The following is an 18,622-nucleotide window of genomic DNA, read 5'->3' as shown; positions in this document are numbered from 1 at the left end:
TCTTCCCACATCCCCCCCCCCCCGGGTGTGGCTCTAGGCAGCCCCAGGCAGTCCTCTGCAGATCTGCTCATCCCAACACAATTGGGTAAGTGGTGAAGCCTGGCACCAGAGGCTGGAGCCTGCGCTGGGCGTGAACTGTGGGTGGCTGGCAGGATGTGTTCAGCAGCCAATCCCAGGCTGGAGCCACAGATCACAACGGAGCCTTCCAGCCCTGGCTCTGTCAGGGCAGAGCCAGCTTGGAGTAGGGAGAGGCTGCCAGGGCCCCTCCACTGCTCCCAGAGAAGCAACAGGTGCGCCACTGCGCCCAGGGCAAGGGGTGGCTGTGTCTCTGTGCTTGCCCTTTCGCCTGTTGCACTTCATGCAGCGGGGTGCGGGTGGAGGGCGCACAAGCCATCAGAAGAGCCCTGCTGGATCGCGCCAAAGGCCCATCTAGTCCAGCTTCCTATATCTCACAGTGGCCCACCAAATGTTTCAGGGAGCGCATATCTAATTTTAGAAATATAAGCCTAATTTTAGGTATTTAGAAGTAAATACCTAAATTTTAGAAGCCTTCTGAATGCTCCCAGGGACCCTCCTCCTTTGTTCACGTGGCCGCAGACCAACCATGGACGGTGCTTGAAGGTCTGGGCTGAGCAGGCTGCTCAAAGGCAGCTCTGGGCAACATGGGCGCTTGCTTACTCCTTCCAGGTCATCTGACTCTTTCCCTCCCCTGCCGGGCCATGCCTGGTCCGCTTGGCATGAATGCACATGCTGGCCTGGGAGGGGGCAGTAGCTCCGAGGCGGGTCTCTTGCAGTTACACAAGACTGTGCCCCACTCGCTTGCTCACTTGGGCCACAGGCCTCTCCCCACGTGCCTCCCCAGCCTAGCCCTGCTCCTCACTCTTCCTGCTCCCCTGGAGTCTTTCCGGGCAGCTCTCCATTTAAGCACTGCCCCCAGGAGACGGGACTGTTAGACCAGTTTGTCCAAGAGAGGGGGAGCTGGGGAGAGGAAGCACCTGTTGCTCACCTCCTCTCTTCTGGTCAGGTCTCCTCCACTGAATATGTACCAGACATTTTGCCCAGTGCTGCGTTCACTTTTTTGGTCACAGTGTCACTGTCCTGGTGCATCCAGCTTGTGCTCTGTTAAGGCACCTGAATCCTCTCTGCCCCCCCCCCCCCGCTGCCAAGCCAGGTCTCCCCCATCCTGCACATCCCCCATATCTCTGGTTTTTGGTCCCTGCGTGCAGGACTTTATGCTTTTCTCTGCTGAACGACCTCTTGCTGGGCCTATTGAGGTCCTCTTAAACCCCACTGCGTCCAAGTCGTGAGCTGTGCCCCCCCCCAGCTTCTCATCATCTGCACATTTGATGAGCAGCATCCCTGCTGCCCCGTTTTCCAGATAATTTAATGCTGGATAGCAGAGCCCTTTGGGCTCCACTCAATGCCTCCCTTCAGCTGATGCAGAGCTGTTTAAAGCCCTTGCTGGGGAACGGCAATTCAACCAGCTCTGGACCCACTGAACAGTCACGCCGTCTGGCCCATGCTCGACCAATGTCTCTAACAGACGAAATCTGGGCGACGGTCATGTGTACACTGTTTGTGGCCTTCCCACCGCCTCCCAGACTGATTGCTCTGCCAAAGCAGGGCACGGGGCTTGTGCCTGGCACCGCCTGTTCTCCACAGACCCTCGCTGGCTCCCTGGCACCACTCTCTGTTTCTGAAGTGCTCACAGGCAGCGGAATAGTCAGGTCTTTTTTGTTGTCAGGTCTTTGGAATTTGTCTTTAAATTTAAAAGTGGGCATTTTTTTTTTTAATGAAGTGGAACCCAGTGAGAATGCTCTTGGGGCAACTTGGTGGATGAGTTCTACTTGCATGCAAGGCCAGCTGCGTTCCATGTTTGGGATCAGGAAGAAGTGCTCTTCCATGCTAACTGGACTCAGGTCGCTGCTGTTGCTTTTTGCTGCCTTCTCCTGTCAGCTGTGGCTTGGCTCACTGGCTGGAGTCACCTGTTTACACTGCAAGCACATTTGCTAACTACCCTGGGGTAGGGGTGATGCACTACTACATGGATGGCGGTCAGGGGCTGGACTACTTGGCCTTTTGCCCTCTTCCACAATTCTATTGAGTGTGTCAAGTGCAGTTGGGGATGTCACCCCAGAAGGGGCTTCCTTTTATAACATGGCAACCCTGGAAGCTCCTGTACATGACCAGTGCCTTAAGGAATGAAAGGACTCATCTTTGACCTCGTTGGGCAGCTGGTGGAGCTGTGCCCCTGTCACACACATCAAATCCACGTTGCCTTGGACTGTGATCCCAAGATAAAGTGCCCCAGTCAAGCCAGGAAGTAGCTAAGAAACCTGGCTTGTATCCACACAGAGAGAAGTGTCTGGAATCTGACCCCTGACTCCCGTGGTGGCTGGTGGGTAGGCTGTTATCACTTGGGAAGGGAAAGGTTCTCTCTGCATGCTCAGAGACCTAATCAAGCTGAAAGTTCTTCATATATCACAGAAGTGAGCACTGCCTCCCATTCATAACAGGGTCTATATCCAAAGGATTCCCCTTCGTTTATTGGGGAAGTGGGGGACAGAAAGGACTGTGTTAGGCTAGTGCACTGCATTGGCCCGTCTACAAGGCCAGTGGAGATGGTTGCCTCTGCCAGCAGCTTGATGGAGCAGCCCACCTCTCTCCTCTCCACACTCCTCTCACTCTCTAGTTCAGTGATTTTCAACCTTTTTTGTCTCAGGGCACACTGACAAGGTACTAAAGTTTTCAAGGCACACCCTCAGTTTTTTGACAATTGACAAGGCACACCATGCTGTTAGTGGGAGGCTCACATCCCCCAATGGCCCCATTAATAAGTGACCGTCCCTCATACTCCTGCAGCACACCTGCAGACCACTCGTGGCACACCAGTTGAAAACGGTTGCTCTAGCCTTTTCGCAGTCTAGCCAGGCGTTGCAAGGAGCAGAAGCTCGCAGATGGCCAGATTTGGCAGGCAGGTCTTGGGCCAGCCCTGCTGGTGCAGATTTCTTTGCAGCATGACAGGGGATGAGCTGATGTGTGATGTGCAGGGGAACATGAGAACAGCCCCACTGGGTCAGGACCAAGGCCCATCTAGTCCAGCATCCTACATCTCACAGTGGCCCACCAAATGCCCCAGGGAGCACACAAGACAAGGTGCCTGCATCTGGCATTCAGAGACAGCCTGCTCTGAAGAAGCAGGGGACTGCGCTTGCCTCGCATGGCTTGTAATCTGTGATGGACTTTTCCTCCGCACATCTGTCCCATCCCCTGTGAAAGGGATTGAGGCCATGTCATGAATATGTGCAGTTCAGGCCTAGTAGCATTGCAAAGCCTGAACCAAAGTAACCCAGTAACATAGAAGTGGCTTGCATCCTAGCTGCAAGGAATTTACAACTCATGAAAGGTGACAATGTAACACCTCAGCAGACCGAGAGGCGCCCATGAATCCCCAGTGGGGAGGGGGAGAACTAAGAGGGCTAGCATCCAGCCCCACTTTGAGAAGATTCTGTCCCCAAGAGTTCTGATTGGTCAGTTCAAATAAGTACAGAATCACCCCATCCTGTTGGCATGAGAAGTATAAGAGCAGAGCCCAGGGGGGTGTCTTGGTCTTTTCCTTTGTCTTTTGTCTTGTCTCTTGGTGGAAAAGGTGGTGGGTGCACATCCTGCCCCGTCAGGACCATGTGACCCATAGGTAACTGGGGCTGAAGATCTACAAAAGAAGCTGACCCAGGTGAGAGTTAGAGAATAATAGAGATAGCCAGTTAGCTTTGTTATTTTATGCTGAGATATTTCCTAGAAGTTTCGTGCCTCTAGCATTTGCTGCCTTCTGTAACTTTTTGTAACCCTATGTACTTAATAAAGTAAAAATCCTTTTACCATGTTGGTTCATTGTCTGTTGGGGACAAAGGTTCAGAATCCTGCCTAGCCGTTCAGCAAGCTACCAAATCCTCATTGTGGACTAGTAACTTGAGGACTGAGACTTTAAGTAAAGAAAGTGCTCGGTGCCTACAAGGGATACAGTTAAGCCAAGAGGGTCTCAGTGTCCCTGGACTGAGATGCTGGCACATACAGGGTGGTGGCAGTTCTACCGAACAAGGGTCCTTGAGGCTCTAGGGTTCAAGAACTCTGAGCACCCAAAACCCTGGGAGTGTAAGACAAGTATACGACACGCCAGATGCCATCACCACATCCTGTGGCAAAGAGTTCCGCAGATTAATTACGCACTGAGAGAAGAAATATTTCCTTTTGGCTGTTCTAACTCTCCTGACAACATTTTAGTGGCTGCCCCGGTGATGGTGTTGTGTGAGAGGGAAAACAACACCCTCTCTCGTTCCCCCTGTTGGGTGATGCTGCTGCGCCACTGGCTGGCAGGGAGAGACTTTGGCCGATGCCGTCACCAGCCCAGCAAGAGGCCAAAGGCTGCACTGATTGCGTGAATGCAGCAAAAGGTCGTTTAGCCTACCAAACAGCCACGAAGCCAAGCTGGGGCCTGGACATGAGCTGCCTCCTCCGCGAGGCCCCCTTCCTTGACTGACATCCTGTTGGTGCTCAGTGTTGGAGCAGGCGGACAGTGGCAGAGCGTGCCACTGCCTGGCAAACAGTTGCCCCTGCCACCTCTCTGTGGACACTGCTGGGCTGCCTGAGAGTTTCCTTGCAGGCGCAGCCATCTGTGTCGTGGTGACATTCTGGCAGCCGACTCGGGGAAACAGATGGTGCAGCCTTGCTCAGATGTCCCAATATGAAAACGTGGGCTATTTTTAATACTTTGAGAGTGAGGAGTGCAGGGTCAAAAGAGGTGTGGGCATCTAGACCACCTGGGCAGGTCTAATCCAAGTACGTAACACATTTGTATGCCATTTTTCAACAGCAACCAAAGTTCTTGATGTTTGTGTAGCAAGAGGGCTGATGAGACGGGCCCCCTCCTAGCCCGAGGGGTCTCAAGATACAGAAGTACCCAAGAGGGAGCCCCAGGGAAAGGTGCCAGGCTGGGCTGGGAGGGGGACCCCCTTCTCCTCCAGGGCCAGTTTGCAGTTCCTGGACTAGAGCTGCCTCCCCAGTGGGAGCCCTACCAGGACAGCAACGATGGGGAAATGGGCAGGGGAGGAGAGAATGTGTTCCCCCACCGATGCCACTGTAACTTGGGAGGGGAGGCAGTGACGATGACACAGGTGCACTTGAGTGCTTTCCAAAGCTGGGAGACAGCAGCCCCCAGGGACCCCAGAAGCCAGAGCTGCCACCGCCACCCATGCTCTGTTGCCAGCAGCTGCTCTGGCACGGCACCAGGGGGCAGCAGAACCATGTCTGCCAGCCCGCAGAGAGCTGTGTGGAAGCCGCTGAGCCTCCTGACACTGGCAGTCTGGCTGGGGGAAGGGTGGTAAAGGGGGGGGGGCTCACCTGCAGACTGCCCTTTGAGGAAGACAGACCAAAACCTCCATTTCCTGCTGCTGACCCTGCAGGTGTGGAGTGGAGCAGCGGTTATGGGGGGTGGAATCTGTGCGATTCCAGTAGCACAACTGTCTTCACAACGTCTGCACCCCTCTTGTCAGCAAGCTGGCAAATTAGCAACACAAACAGCAGCTCATTAACACAAAAGGCACCAGGTTGGCAGGTGGGGTCCGGTCAAGGCCTGGAGGAAAGAGCAGCTCCTGTGCTCAGCACTGGGCTCTGGTACTGGAGCTTCGCCCCCCCCCCCACCGCCGCTTAGTTACTGTTTCTAGATGACCACAGAAAGCATAACTTGGCTCAAGTGGGAGGGGATTTGGGGGGTATTTATGATTTTTATTGAGTGTCCCCTCTCTTCTCCCCATGATTCAAGCATAGGGAAAAGACAGACTGGCATAGCTTAACAGATGGTACCTAAGAACAGCCCCGCAGGATCAGGCCAAAGGCCCATCTAGTCCAGCTTCCTGTATCTCACAGCGGCCCACCAAATGCCCCAGGGAGCACACCAGATAACAAGAGACCTGCAAGGCTTCCTGGGAGTTGTAGTTAAGAACAGAAGAACAGCCCCACTGGATCAGGCCATAGGCCCATCTAGTCCAGCTTCCTGTATCTCACAGCTGCCCACCAAATGCCCCAAGGAGCACACCAGATAACAAGAGACCTGCCAGGCCTCCTGGGAATTGTAGTTAAGAACATAAGAACAGCCCCACTGGATCAGGCCATAGGCCCATCTAGTCCAGCTTCCTGTATCTCACAGCGGCCCACCAAATGCCCCAGGGAGCACACCAGATAGCAAGAGACCTGCAAGACTTCCTGGGAATTGTAGTTAAGAACATAAGAACAGCCCCACTGGATCAGGCCATAGGCCCATCTAGTCCAGCTTCCTGTATCTCACAGCGGCCCACCAGATGCCTCAGGGAGCACACAAGACCACAAGACACTTCCCCTGGATGCCACTGCCTTGTACCTGGCAAGCTGAGGTAGCCTACTTCTAAAAACAGGATGCTGCATAAACTTGCAACCTGTGATGAACTTCTAGAGGGAGTTCACTCCCCTTTTCAGGGCATCCAGGCCAGATGCCATCACCACATCCTGTGCCAAGGAGTTCCACAGACTAATTACACGCTGGGTAAAGAAATATTTTCTGTTGTCCGTCCTAACTCTCCCAACACTCAGTTTTAGTGGCTGTCCCCTGGCTCTGGTGTTGTGTGAGAGGGAAAAGAGCATCTCTCCATCCACTCTCTCCATCTCCTGCATAATTTTGTACGTCTCAACCATGACTCCTCCTCAGGCACCTTCTTTCTAGACCAGGAGTCTCCAAAACCTGGCCTGGGGGCCTGATGCAGCCCACAGCAAGCCTCTATCTGGCCCGCAGCCAACCTCTTGTCCCCTGAGAGCCTCTGTCCCACTCAACGGAACGCAACTGGAGCTGTGCTCTGGTTGTGTCTGGAGGGTGTTCTGAGAACCAGAGAGGTTGAATGAATGAGCCCATTCGTTCATTTACTCACTCTTCTAAGTTCCATCTCTAATTTATTTATTTAAATTTTATATTTAAATTTTTTTCCCAGCCCTCAGCACTGCACCAGATATTTGATGCGGCCCTCTGGCCAAAAAGTGTGGAGACCCCTGTTCTAGACTGAAGAGCTCCTAACGCTGTAGCCTTTCCTCATAGGGAAGGTGCCCCAGCCCAGTCATCATTTTGGTCACTCTCTTCTTTTCCAATTCCAATCCAGTTCCAGATCTCTCGCCGCTCTCCCCCTCTAGGCAATGCCTGGTTTTTTCCAGGCTAAAGAGCCAAGTGCGTGGCACCCTTTCCTTTCTGAGAAGGTGCTCCTGCTCTCAGGTGGTTTCAGTCTCCCTCTTTTGTATCCTGTCCAGCTCTACAATCTCCTTCCAAAGATGTGGCAACCAGAACTGGACACAGGATTCCCAATGGGGCCACCCCATTAACTTGAATAGAAGCATCATATTTGAAGGACCGCCTACTTCAGTGTAGTCCGGTCCATTCTCTGAGGTCATCAGAGGGGACCCTGTCGGTTGTGCTGCCATTGAGAGAGGCGAGAGAGGTGGCAGCCACAAATGGGGCCTTCTTGGTGGTGGCACCTGCATTATGGAATTCCCTCCCATTTGAACTGAGGACTTGAATTGAATTGGACTTGAATGAGGACTTGAATTGGGAGAGCACCAGGATGCAGGTCTCTTGTATCTCCCTGGGGCATTTGGTGGGTCGCTGTGAGATACAGGAAGCTGGACTAGATGGGCCTGTGGCCTGATACAGTGGGGCTGTTCTGATGTTCTTAGGACAGCTTCCTCGTAGTTAACTTTCTGATGGGGCCTGATGACTTTTTTTTACTTAGGAAAGCCTTCAAGGTCTTATGAGTGCTGCTCTTACAAGTTAATGTTTTTACTGTGTGTGTTTTTGCTGACTGTTGTGTATTTTATATTTTTTTTTATTATTTTCATCTTCAGTGTTTTTATCTGTATTTTCTTATGCATTCTAATGTATTGATTGTTAGCCGCCTTGGGTGCCCTTTGGGGAGAAAGGCAGAGATCAATCGAAGAGATAACAAAGGGCATAAGTCATCCCCTTGCTGCAGGGGATTCTCAGTCCTTGTGCACGCTCCTGCCCACTACCTGGCCCCCCCACCCCATGGCTGTGCCTTCCTGGGCTCCTCCAGTGTGCTGCTTGTTTGACTTTACCCTCAGATTCTGGCTGCCTCATCACCGGTCCAAGGAGGCTCCACATCTCCCTGCTCCTGCTAAAGTCCAGGCCCTTGAGGATGTGTCACCAGCCTGCTTGGAGGCAGGAAGGAGCAGCTTCCGAGTGGCTATAAAAGCAGAGGGGCCGGGCAGGCTGAGCAGGCAGTGCTGGAGAAGCCCCAGAGAAGGTGAGCTGAAGGGTCACTCATGGCTTGCGAGGGGGGCTGCTTCTGGGCTTGCAGGGCACATGGAGGGGGGCACTGCCTCCCCCCATCTTGGCCTGCCTAAAACTGGCAGCACCAGTCAGTTTTCTCCCAACGGTGTCTTCAGACTCCTTGCCTCGGCTGCCTGCTTCTTCTTTTTCTTTGTTTCTGAGCTATTCATTCAGTCATTCAGGTGCTGCCTTGCAAAGGGGGGGGGGAACCGAGGGGTTGCAAGTGCCAAGGAGATGGCCTGGAAAGGGACACAGAGGCAGGGGGAGAGCCTGTGCCTGCTGCCTGGAGGGACATTCCGGCCTGACTCCAGCAGGGCACTGGGACAAGGGGTTGAGCCCAAAGGCTTTGTGGACAGAACAGTCCAGAAAAGTGACATGGATGTAGAGGCTGCACAGCATGTGTGGTCTCTGAAGGAGAGGCAGCATGAGGTGCAAGTGGCGGGGGGGGGGGGGCAATGGAGAGCCACCTGTTTGCAGATGCTGAGGACACAGTTGAAACTTTGGTTGTCGTCTTCTTTTTTGCAGTCGCCACTTAAGGAGCACCCAAGAGCACCGCGCTGCAGACGATGGCTCTGAAGGAGGTTGCCTGGATCCTTGGCCTCTTGGCCATCACAGGTAAGCTGAGGAGCAGCTGATGCCAAACCTGGCAGCTTTTGGACACCAAAGAAGAGCACTTCTTCGAGTGCTCCCCAGGAGATGCTGGTCTTGGCATTCGCCCAGGCGTCTCCTGTTGGCAGCACTGAGCGAACAGGCTGTGGTGAGGCGCAGCAGAGTCAGGGATGGTGCTTCTCTCTCTAGAAACTCAGACCAAGCCATCCATCTCCCACTAAGTTTGCTGACCAGGCCGCTGGTCAGAAGCCCATTCAGAACCTTTGCTTGGCTGCTGCATGGCTCATGCCTGAGGACTTGCCAGACCTGCCAGTGAGTGCCTGGACCTATTTCAGGCTCAGCAAGGCCCCCTTGATTTGCCAAGCCCCAAAGGCTTTGTGAGGCCTGCACAGGAGACTGACTGACGGGGGAGGAAAGTGCTTCATTCTGAATTGACCGTCCTTTTGTCTGGTAGACCAACACAAAGGAGGTGTAAAGAACCATCAAGTGGAAAACTGGGTGCCTGCAATCTGACATTTAGGTAGCAGCAGTTAGAGCACCGGCAGACTCGGGCACTGCTGGGCTTAAGACGTGCATAAGAAACTGGCTGCCTGGCCCTCCAGGGTCAGGGATGCACCTGCTCAACCTGCTGAGTCAGCTGAGAAGTGCAGCTGCTGTGCTGGGGAGTGGCGGCTGCGACGACGTTGCAGCTCCAGTCTCAGGGGGGACTTCCCTCGGGAGAGGCCGGAAGGGACGGGAGGGTGGCAGTGCACTGGGGACTCTCCAGAAGCATGGGGTGTGTGTGGCTGTGCTGCAGGCAGGCTCAACATGTCCCTTGTTGTCCCCTCAGCGGCTCAGACTGACACCAGCACTGATGAGATGGCAGACACGGTTTGGAAGTACCTGACCCAGCTAAGCAGTGACACCCGGGAGACAGTGGACAGACTCCAGCAGTCGGAGATCAGGCAGCAGCTCCAGTGAGTCACACATTCTGCTCTTCCTGTCCTCCCCCTTGGCTAGAAAAGGAGCCAGTGAGGTTGTCCTACTAGACCAGGGGTGTCCAAACATTTTGGCAGGAGGGCCACATCATCTCTCTGACACTGTGTCAGGGACCTGGAAAAAGAATTAATTTACATTTAAAATTTGAATAAATTTACATAAATGAATTTATTAGAGATGGAACTTATATGAATGAATGAAGGTCTTGCATTAGCTCAAGGCCTATAAAAGGCCTTGCACAAAGCAAGACCAGCCTTTCCTTCACTGCCACTGCTGCATCACAGATGTGAAACAGCAAGTAGTGGAGGAAGCCCTTATCCCACAGCTCAGGTGAGAGGTCAAACAGTTGTCCTCATGCTGAGAGCAGTTGCATCGGGCCAGCATGGGCTCCAGCAAGTCTCTGGAGGGCCAGAGGTTCATTGGAGACTGGGGGCTCCCCAAGGGCCTGATTGGGAGCCCCCGAGGGCCGCAAGTGGCCCCCGGGCCGGGGTTTGGGCACCCCTGTACTAGACTGAGAGCTGAGAGCCTCATCTCCTCCTGGCCTCCTGTGTGCAGATGACATCCATCACCAGGGACCTGCAGTCAGTTTCTTTTGCGTGCATGTGCGAGGGGGACGGACGGACCGTGCAGGCGAAGCAGGTGCTTTCCCCCTGCATTTCAGCCTCTCCCTGCCAGGGGTCCACAGGCCATCGTGACCAGCCACCTGACTCCAAAGGGGGTTCCACCAAGTTGAGAGGCAGGGAATTACCTCCCTCTATTTAAAACCCTGTCATGTTCTTGGCAGGACCCTCCTGCAGGACAAGCTCCAGACTGTCAATGCCTACGCAGATGAGCTGCAGAAGAGGGCAATTCCCTTTGCAACGGAGCTGCGCACCTGGCTGGCTGAGGACTCCAAGAAGCTGAAGGAGCAGATCCAGGAGCTGCGCGCCCAGCTATCCCCTTATGCTGATGAGGTCCAGCAGCAGTTCAGCAGGAATGTCCAGGAGCTGCAGGCCAAGATGTCCCCATACACCGAGGAGTTCCACACCCAAGTGAGCAAGAATGCAGCCGAACTGCGTAGGCGACTGGCGCCCCTGGCCCAGGAGCTCCAGACCAAGCTGCGGGAGAATGTTGGTGGCCTCCAGACCGCCCTGGCCCCATATGCGGATGAGATGCAGCAGCAGATCAACCTGCAGGTGGGGGACCTGCAAGGGAAGTTGACCCCCTATGTCGAGGAGCTGAAGACCAAGGTGGACCAGAGTGTGGCCGACCTGCGCGAGAGCCTCTTGCCCTATGCCCAGGACATGCAGGACCAGCTGAACCGCCCGCTGGAGATGCTGGCCTCCCAGATGAAGAAGGGCGCTGAGGACCTGCAGGCCAGGCTCCTGGAGCAGACTGAGGAGCTGCGGCTGCAGCTGGGCCCCCATGTCCAAGAGATGCGGGAGAAGCTGCAGGAGGCTGCCCTGAAGGAGTCCCTGGTGGCCTACACTGAGAGCCTCTCCTCGAAGATGGACCAGCAGATCGAGAACTTCCTGCAGGCGGTGGGGCCCTCCAGGGAGAACTTCAACAAGCTCCTGGTGCAGAAGGTGGAGGAGGTGAGGCAGAAGCTGAGCCCCTACTCTGGCGAGGTGGAGGACCAGCTCAGCATCCTGGAGGCAGATGTGCGGGGCAAGCTTAAATCCTTCCTGGATGCCCTCCAGCAGGCGGGGAATTGAATGACTCCTTTCCCTCCCTGCACGGACAGCACCTTTTCCTTTTCTGGATACCAGCCCAGAAACAATGGCGCGCCTCAGAAGGACCCAGGACTCCACAGCCCAGCGCAAGTGCCTCCGAAGCTGCAGGGGCTGCCGCTAGTCTTGCCCAGGCCGTTCCGTACACAGATCTGTTTGTACAAACACACAACACACTTTGCTGAAATAAAGGAGCAGCTCAATGGGTGACTCGGTCTCACTGATATGAGGAGGTTTGTTCATGTCTGGGGGAGGGAATCTGGACCTCAGCAGGAGAGTGGGTTAAGCAGTGGAGCCCCTGCTTCATTTGAGGGGGTCTGAGGTTTGAGTCCTGGCAGCATCACCAGTTCCCGGTCCCAGCACAAGTGAGGGGAAGGGGGGAGCTTTCGGGGGCAACAGCCCATTTGCTCAGCTGAGAGAACGAGGGCGAGCCCTGCATTAAAACATTCATATGATTCTGCTACCAGGAAAACACAGAGGATTTCCCCCTTGTCGGGCAACAGGCCTGTCTTCAGTCTGCCTTGTGCATTTGAATCCTGGTTTGCTAGTGTAAAAACTCGACCTGCACAATCCAAGGCAGGAGGTGCCTTGCAGCTCGGTCTAGCAAAGCTGATCCCTTTGCCAGGAGAGGCCAGCACTGTCTCTAGCTTCAGGGCTCATCTTACCAGTCTTGTGGTGCAGCCTCCTGACCAGAATGCCGTCACTTGGGCCTAGCAAAGCTCGCCCTTCCTGGTCGCTGCATTGTTTACGGACCAGAAAACTGACAAGGGACAGGATTTCAAAGCAGGAGCAACATTAAGCATGAATGTCATCTCCCCCCCCCCCCAATATTCAAAGTTTTGCAGGTTTTTTGGGGAGGGAGGGGGAGCACTTCAAGCTTTAGTGAATGGAGCTGGGTGTGAAGAGGACTGGATTGGAACCACAGGGGGAAAGCCAGGGGTGTAAAGTTCCAGGGAAAGAGACGTCCTCCCCTCCATGTAACGTGTGCATCTCTGCTCAGGACCCCCTAGAAAATGTGTCCTGGGAAGCTGGAGACAGGAAGGAAGAGGTACCACCAGCATACCCCCCAATTCTCATCAAGGCCTGCCTGGGACGACCTTTGATACCAGCGCAGGGGCAATGCCCGATTGGCACCTCCCCAGTCACAAGCTGGACTTTGCTAAGTCCGCAGACTCTGACCTCTTCCGATTTATTCACACTCAAGCAAAGGTTTTGCAGGAGGGGGGAGGAGCGGGCCTTGGCGAGAGGAGTTCCCAGAATGGCTTGCAAGGGGGGGGCACAGGCTCTCTCCAAACACAGGAGAGGATTGAGCTGACATTGGCTTGTGCCTTTCAAAGCCCTCATTTCTGCCTCCCGCCCCCCCTCCATTTATGAACTGGGTGCCAGAGTGACTCCCCCTCCCGCCCCAGACCTCCTAACAAAGGCTTCAGTCATTTTCTTTGTTTAAGACAGAGGTCAGACCCACACAGTTGGTCCTATTGTGACTCAGCTGCAAAGAGGAGGCAAGAACATCAGTGTACATGGGAGGGCACAGACCGGTGCCAAATCTGGGGCTGCCTTCCCAGGTGCGCATCTTTCAGGACCCGTCTGCATGTCAGATTTAAAAGGGCTTCACAGCCATTTCATTTTCTCAGGGAACTGCAGGAGGGCGAGGAATCTCTAGCACAGAATTCTCAACCCCTCTGCAGAGTACACTTCCCAGGAACCTCCAGGACAAGCCATAATGAATAAACTGGGTCAAAATGGACAGATTAACATAGAGCAGCCCTCAGCCTCCCACAGCAGGAAAAGGCTGAGGCTTGGGACAGACGGTGTGAGGCCAGTGGAAACGACAGGGCAGCTCAGAGATTCTCTGCTGCTTGTGTGGGCCAGGTTTGGGTCTGGTCTTCCCAGTTCCACAACCCCATGTGCCATCCCTGCTTACCTGCAGGTGTTTGGACTGGGTAGGAGGAAAAGGGGGGACTAGCCTGGGTCCTCGAGATCCCAGTCCCCTGTGGCGCCTCTGCACAAGTGGCTCAGAGAGGTCACCGTTTCCCCTGTGTGGCTGGTCTGAAAGAGGTGGTTTTCTTTTCCAAACTAACTTCCAGCCCAAGCTGGTCTTGGTGGGGACCGGACTGCAGGCACAAGGCACAAACCCTAAGAACGGACGGCTGTGCAACGGTCCACTGTGGTGTGGGTGTGGCAGGTGAGGCCAAACCACTCCATTGTAGTTCATGGGAAAGCACTGCAGTTGCCCTGCCTGCTTACACCTGAGAAAGCTGGTGTAAGGAGAGTCTCCTCGGGTACAAGCAGGCATGGTGGCTGCAGTGTTTTTCCACGGACTACGACGGGGTGGTTCTGCCTCAGCTGTCTCACCCACACCGCAGTCCCTGCCTCTGCAGAATCTCTTCTACTACATCTCGCAGCGTGCTGGTCCAGGGTGATGCTGTCTGGATACAACACATCTTTACAGGGTCAGCCCCCCCCCCCGTTTCCCCTCCTTGAACAGTGCCCCAGTTTGGGCTAACTGCACTGTGATGCTTCCGCAGCCTGGGGCTTTTCCTGTGCGGAGGGGGGACAAGACCAGAACCGACCTCTGCGCGAATGCAACGTCGGGCTGAGCTCCTGTATATCCCAAGTGGAGACAGCCAGGCCAGTGAAGACAGCCCCCCTTGATCTCTCACCGAGGTCGGTGCCTGACAGCTAGGCAACCTGGAGAAGCTGGAAGGTTAGGCCACGTATGAGCCTTCGGCAAGGCCAATGTCCTCTACTTGTCCTTCTTGCTGGTGCCAGGAGACAGGAACTGGCCTGACTGCAGGAATAAGCCTCTGCCTGCCCCAGCGGTGACGACAGGTATGTATGTCACAATTTGGGAATGCCTTTCAACCTCCACGCTGTGTTTACATGGACCGTGGGCTAGGCGGACTGGTGGGGCACCCGGGGGCAGGGCTTGAGCTCTCCTGCTCGGCATATATTAGAGGGTTAGCCGGGCATCCTCAGGAGCCGTCCAAGACAGGTGACTGGCACTCAGGTAGGACACACATGGCAGGACCCCACCATCCTCTAGCGAACAAGCAGGACTGCTCCAGAGTCAGGGGCTGCAAGTGTCCATCAGCACTGGATCCAGACAGGATGCGAATGATGGTCGTACTCAGCGGAGCACGCAAGAGCTGGGATCTGCTGGGGGTGGGTGTGTGGCTGGAGGCTGTGGTCTCACTAACCTGTCCTTTTGTGCCTCGTTGCAGAATCATCATGCGCCCCCAGACTGCACTTCTGACTCTGCTGCTGGCAGCCTTCTCAGGTCTAGACTCTTCCATGCACATTTGGGCAGAAGGAGTGCTGGGGTGCAGGCCGAGGGCTGGGCAGCTCGGAGGCCTCTCTGAGCTGGTGGCTGTGGGTTGGAGCTTCCTTCCAGGCATTGCAGGTCGCTGCTTCTCCTCCTGGCCACCCACATATGGCAGCCAGGCTCCACTTCTGGGCACTTGCACATAGATGACGCGCAGGTGTTTCTGAGGATCTCCCAGTTTTGAAACAGAGTGCCAGCAAGGACTCCTGGACACAGGCGCCAGGCTCCTGGGCACTTGTACTCCACCAGCTAGAAGTTCCTCACAACAGGCAACGCAGAAGCCAGTGGGCGAGGCAAGATCCACGATCTGAGAAATCGGCAAGGTTCCTGCTGGCTGCCAAGATCGCCCTCTGGCTCTTCCATGCCCTGGCTTGTTCCCCCTCCCCTTTTGGAAAAGGCCCCTGCTCCCTGCAGCAGCCACCCCTCCTTTGTGTGCAGAAGGCCCTTGCAACCCCTCCAGGTAGGGAGGGCACAGAAAAATTCCTGACTGTGACCTTCCTGAAGAGCCACTGACAGTTGTCCTGAACTAGCTGCGGCCCCTGATGGTCTGCTGTGCACAGTGTACTTGCCGCTTCCTGACCCTTCTCTCCGCTCCATCCATCCAGCTCCCCAGGCCAGTCCTCTGCAGAGAAGCTCCTGGGATTACTTCAGTCAACTGACACAGGACAAAGACCATGTACGTCCAGCCCAGCAACTGAAACATGGGCAGGAGATGAGGTGAGTCGGGCCCCTCCAAGTTGTTCTCAGTTACTAAGGTCACAATAAGAGACCTACATTTGAACACGTCTCACATCTCACTTGGGAATGGGAGGAACGAGGGCTTGATGGGATCTTTGTGGCAAAGGACTGGCCCTTGACTGGCTGAGAATGCAACCGTGGTCAGGACACCCCCACCCCCATTAAATTACTGGGAGGGAGTTCCGTATCTGTGGAGCCACCACAGGAAAAGCTCCACCTTGTTGCCACTCTGACTACCATCAAGGGTGAAACGTATAGGGAAGACCTCTCAGAAGATCTTAAGGGAAGGGCCAGAATGTACAGAAGGAGGATCTCACAGATACCTTGGTCCTAAGTTGCAAAGGGCTTTAAAAGTTCAGACCAGAGAATTGTGCCCAGAAATGAATATTTTGACATTTGTTAAGCTCCTTGCACGTACTCTGAGTAGTAAGGCACACGATTTGGTTGCTTTTGCTGCAATGTCTGACCCTGGCTACTCCTCTGCAGTAAGGCACAGAGACACCAGTGGCCCAATCAGCAATCACACAGTGCAGTCCCAAAACAGGGGAACAAATGCTCCCTCCCCTTGAGGAGGCCTCCGTGACTGCCCCCGCCCCCACTGCAGGATGCAGCATGCGCCCTGTTAACATAGCTGGAAAGCTGGCTAGGATTGGGCCCCAAGTCTTTCAGGATCTGTCACCACCTCCAGCTTCATCCTCACAATCCAAATGAAGTGAAGAGCAGCATGATTCGGGGGTCAGAGAAGTCACAAAAACAGGCAGGGATACCAGGAGTTTGAGTGGTGCCTCCTGGGGCTTCACACAGGAAAACCTCTGAGATGCTGGTAGGAGATGGGAGGGAGGTTGTGTGGACGGCTGAGTTGGCAGTGAGACCATCAGTGGGGTGGAGGCAGACCACTGTTAAGTTGAATGTACTGCCTTCCCCCTCTACACCACAGGGCAGAAACAGACTCACAGGGTTGGCTCCCTGAGAAGGCACATTTACCAGCTCTGGAGCCTATGGAGCGATGGTGGAGGGGGCTGCTGGTTCCAGCATCTCACTGAAGCCCCAAGGGACGGCTGTCAGGGGGGACAGGATCCTGAGCACAGTTCCTCAGACTTGAGTGTGGGGCACTCTAAGGTGACCCCCCACTATGCGAACCCTCCAATCAAGGTTGTCTTGCGCTGGCAAATGTGTGCACTTTTTCTCTTGTGCAGAGACCTGAAAGGCAGTTTCCAGGATGGCACCAACTACGTGGGAGGAGTCCTGCAGAAGCTGACCTCCCTGGACAGTGGAGCCCAGTCTCGGTTCTACCAGGATGTCAACGGACTTCGGCAGCTCATCCAGGGGGAGATTGAAAGTCTCAGGCTGAAACTTTCTTCTTACACGGATGAGGGACACCCAGAAGTCAGTGAAAAGCTGGGAAACCTACGCCGTCGCCTGATCCTCTTGGCGGAAAAGCTGACAGATCAGGTCTCACTCCAGGCAAGGGAGCTCCAACAGCATCTCAGGTCCAGCCTCAGCATGATGGCTCAGCGGTCAAGGAACGCCGAAAAGACCCAGCAGTTTGCCATTCAGTATGCTGAAGAAATAGCTTTGCATACCGATCAGGCGAAGGAGATTTTCCAGCCTTACGTGGACAGGTTGGTGGCCGAGATCCAGCACAGCTTCGAGGAGCTTCACAAAGACATAGTGCCGGAGCAGGCAAATCAGTATATCCAGGAATTCTCCAACGGGCTGACCCAGAACGCCAGGGACCTGCACCTCAAGATCCAGAGGAGACTGGAGCATCTCAAGGGGCAGCTCAGCCTTCATTCTAGCCACGTCCTCAGCCCTCAACAAGCCCCTCAGCAGGCTCTGGACCTCTGTCTAGAGGACTTGACCAAGGAGGTTCAGGAAAGAATTGAGGAGTTCAGGAGGGACACAGTCCTTCAGATAGACCACTTCACAAGGACCATTGACGGCGAGGTGGAGGACATGAAGCTCAAGTTACGTTCTCTGCCCTCATACCTGGAGGAATTCCAGGAGAATTCCACACCACTGGAGGATGTCCATGTCAGGCTTGACTCGCTGTGGAGGGCCATTTCCCAGAGCCTGGGCAGTCCGAGGGGCAGCATAGACTGAAACTTGGAGCACATGAAAACAGGCAGTGGAGGGAGGCTGAAAAACAACCGTTTCTGCAGGGTAATGGTGGCAAAGCAGAGCCTCTGGCCAGTCAGTGTTCTCTCTGGGTAGCACAACAAATGTTCAGGTGTGACTTGGTTCCGGTGTATTCAGGGCACGTGACTGCCGATGCTTTTCTTTCAGTGTTGCATTGCAGGCCCTGAGACTGAGCTCTGGACTCAGCACCCTTCAGGGACGCAGCATCTTCTTCCTCACTTTGGAGGGGGAAAGGGCTCAAATGCGAAGCGGCAGAGACCAGCAGGAGACGAAGCATGACTAAGACCCAGCTTCTGTGTTCCACTGCTGTGCTTAAGTCGCCTCCGTGCAAGCTGCATATTTGCAAAGTGAACGTTTATTGTGAACATGCTCTCGCACATAACGTTTCAACAGCTTGTTGGTGCAAAATGCAGGCTTTGTATCCCTGGGTCACAGTGGTTTTCAGGCTTTCTTTGTATATATGTATAGCTTCTGCTTCTCCGCGTACAGCACTTAAAATAAACGGTCTGCTACACACCAGTGTAAATCTGTGCAGTGCGGAACAAAGTCCTTCTCAGGCAAGTGGCGCTATGTGAAATGTAACTCACCTGCCCTCCACCGTGAATGACTACCTGGGTAAAGGGGTGCCTGGCTGGAATGTTCTGGGCCTCAATGCTGCCTACAAGCATTGCAGCCACATCACACTGTGGTGGGTCCCCAGTCGCATATTTTACTGGGGTCCTGCCATGAAAAAGGTCAAAGATCATCACGAGGCGCCCAACTTCC

At 54.6% G+C, this 18,622-nt stretch overlaps 2 protein-coding genes across 2 annotated transcripts; both read left to right on the top strand.

The window, feature by feature from the left end:
* The first annotated feature begins 8,925 nt into the window (after window positions 1–8,925).
* Window positions 8,926–11,640, top strand: APOA4 (apolipoprotein A4). Its single transcript, XM_066639784.1, has 3 exons — window positions 8,926–8,974; window positions 9,798–9,924; window positions 10,731–11,640. The coding sequence occupies exons 1-3, from the start codon at window positions 8,926–8,928 to the stop codon at window positions 11,638–11,640; spliced, it is 1,086 nt and encodes a 361-aa protein (XP_066495881.1).
* A 2,309-nt stretch (window positions 11,641–13,949) lies between these two features.
* On the top strand, window positions 13,950–17,821 carry APOA5 (apolipoprotein A5). Its single transcript, XM_066639175.1, has 4 exons — window positions 13,950–14,074; window positions 14,880–14,935; window positions 15,586–15,697; window positions 16,915–17,821. Exons 1-4 carry the CDS (start codon window positions 13,950–13,952, stop codon window positions 17,819–17,821), a joined length of 1,200 nt encoding a protein of 399 aa, XP_066495272.1.
* Window positions 17,822–18,622: the final 801 nt, after the last annotated feature.

This window comes from Tiliqua scincoides, chromosome 11, assembly GCF_035046505.1.
Source record: "Tiliqua scincoides isolate rTilSci1 chromosome 11, rTilSci1.hap2, whole genome shotgun sequence".
Lineage (NCBI taxonomy): Eukaryota > Metazoa > Chordata > Lepidosauria > Squamata > Scincidae > Tiliqua > Tiliqua scincoides.
This window is presented reverse-complemented; position numbering and strand designations above follow the sequence as displayed.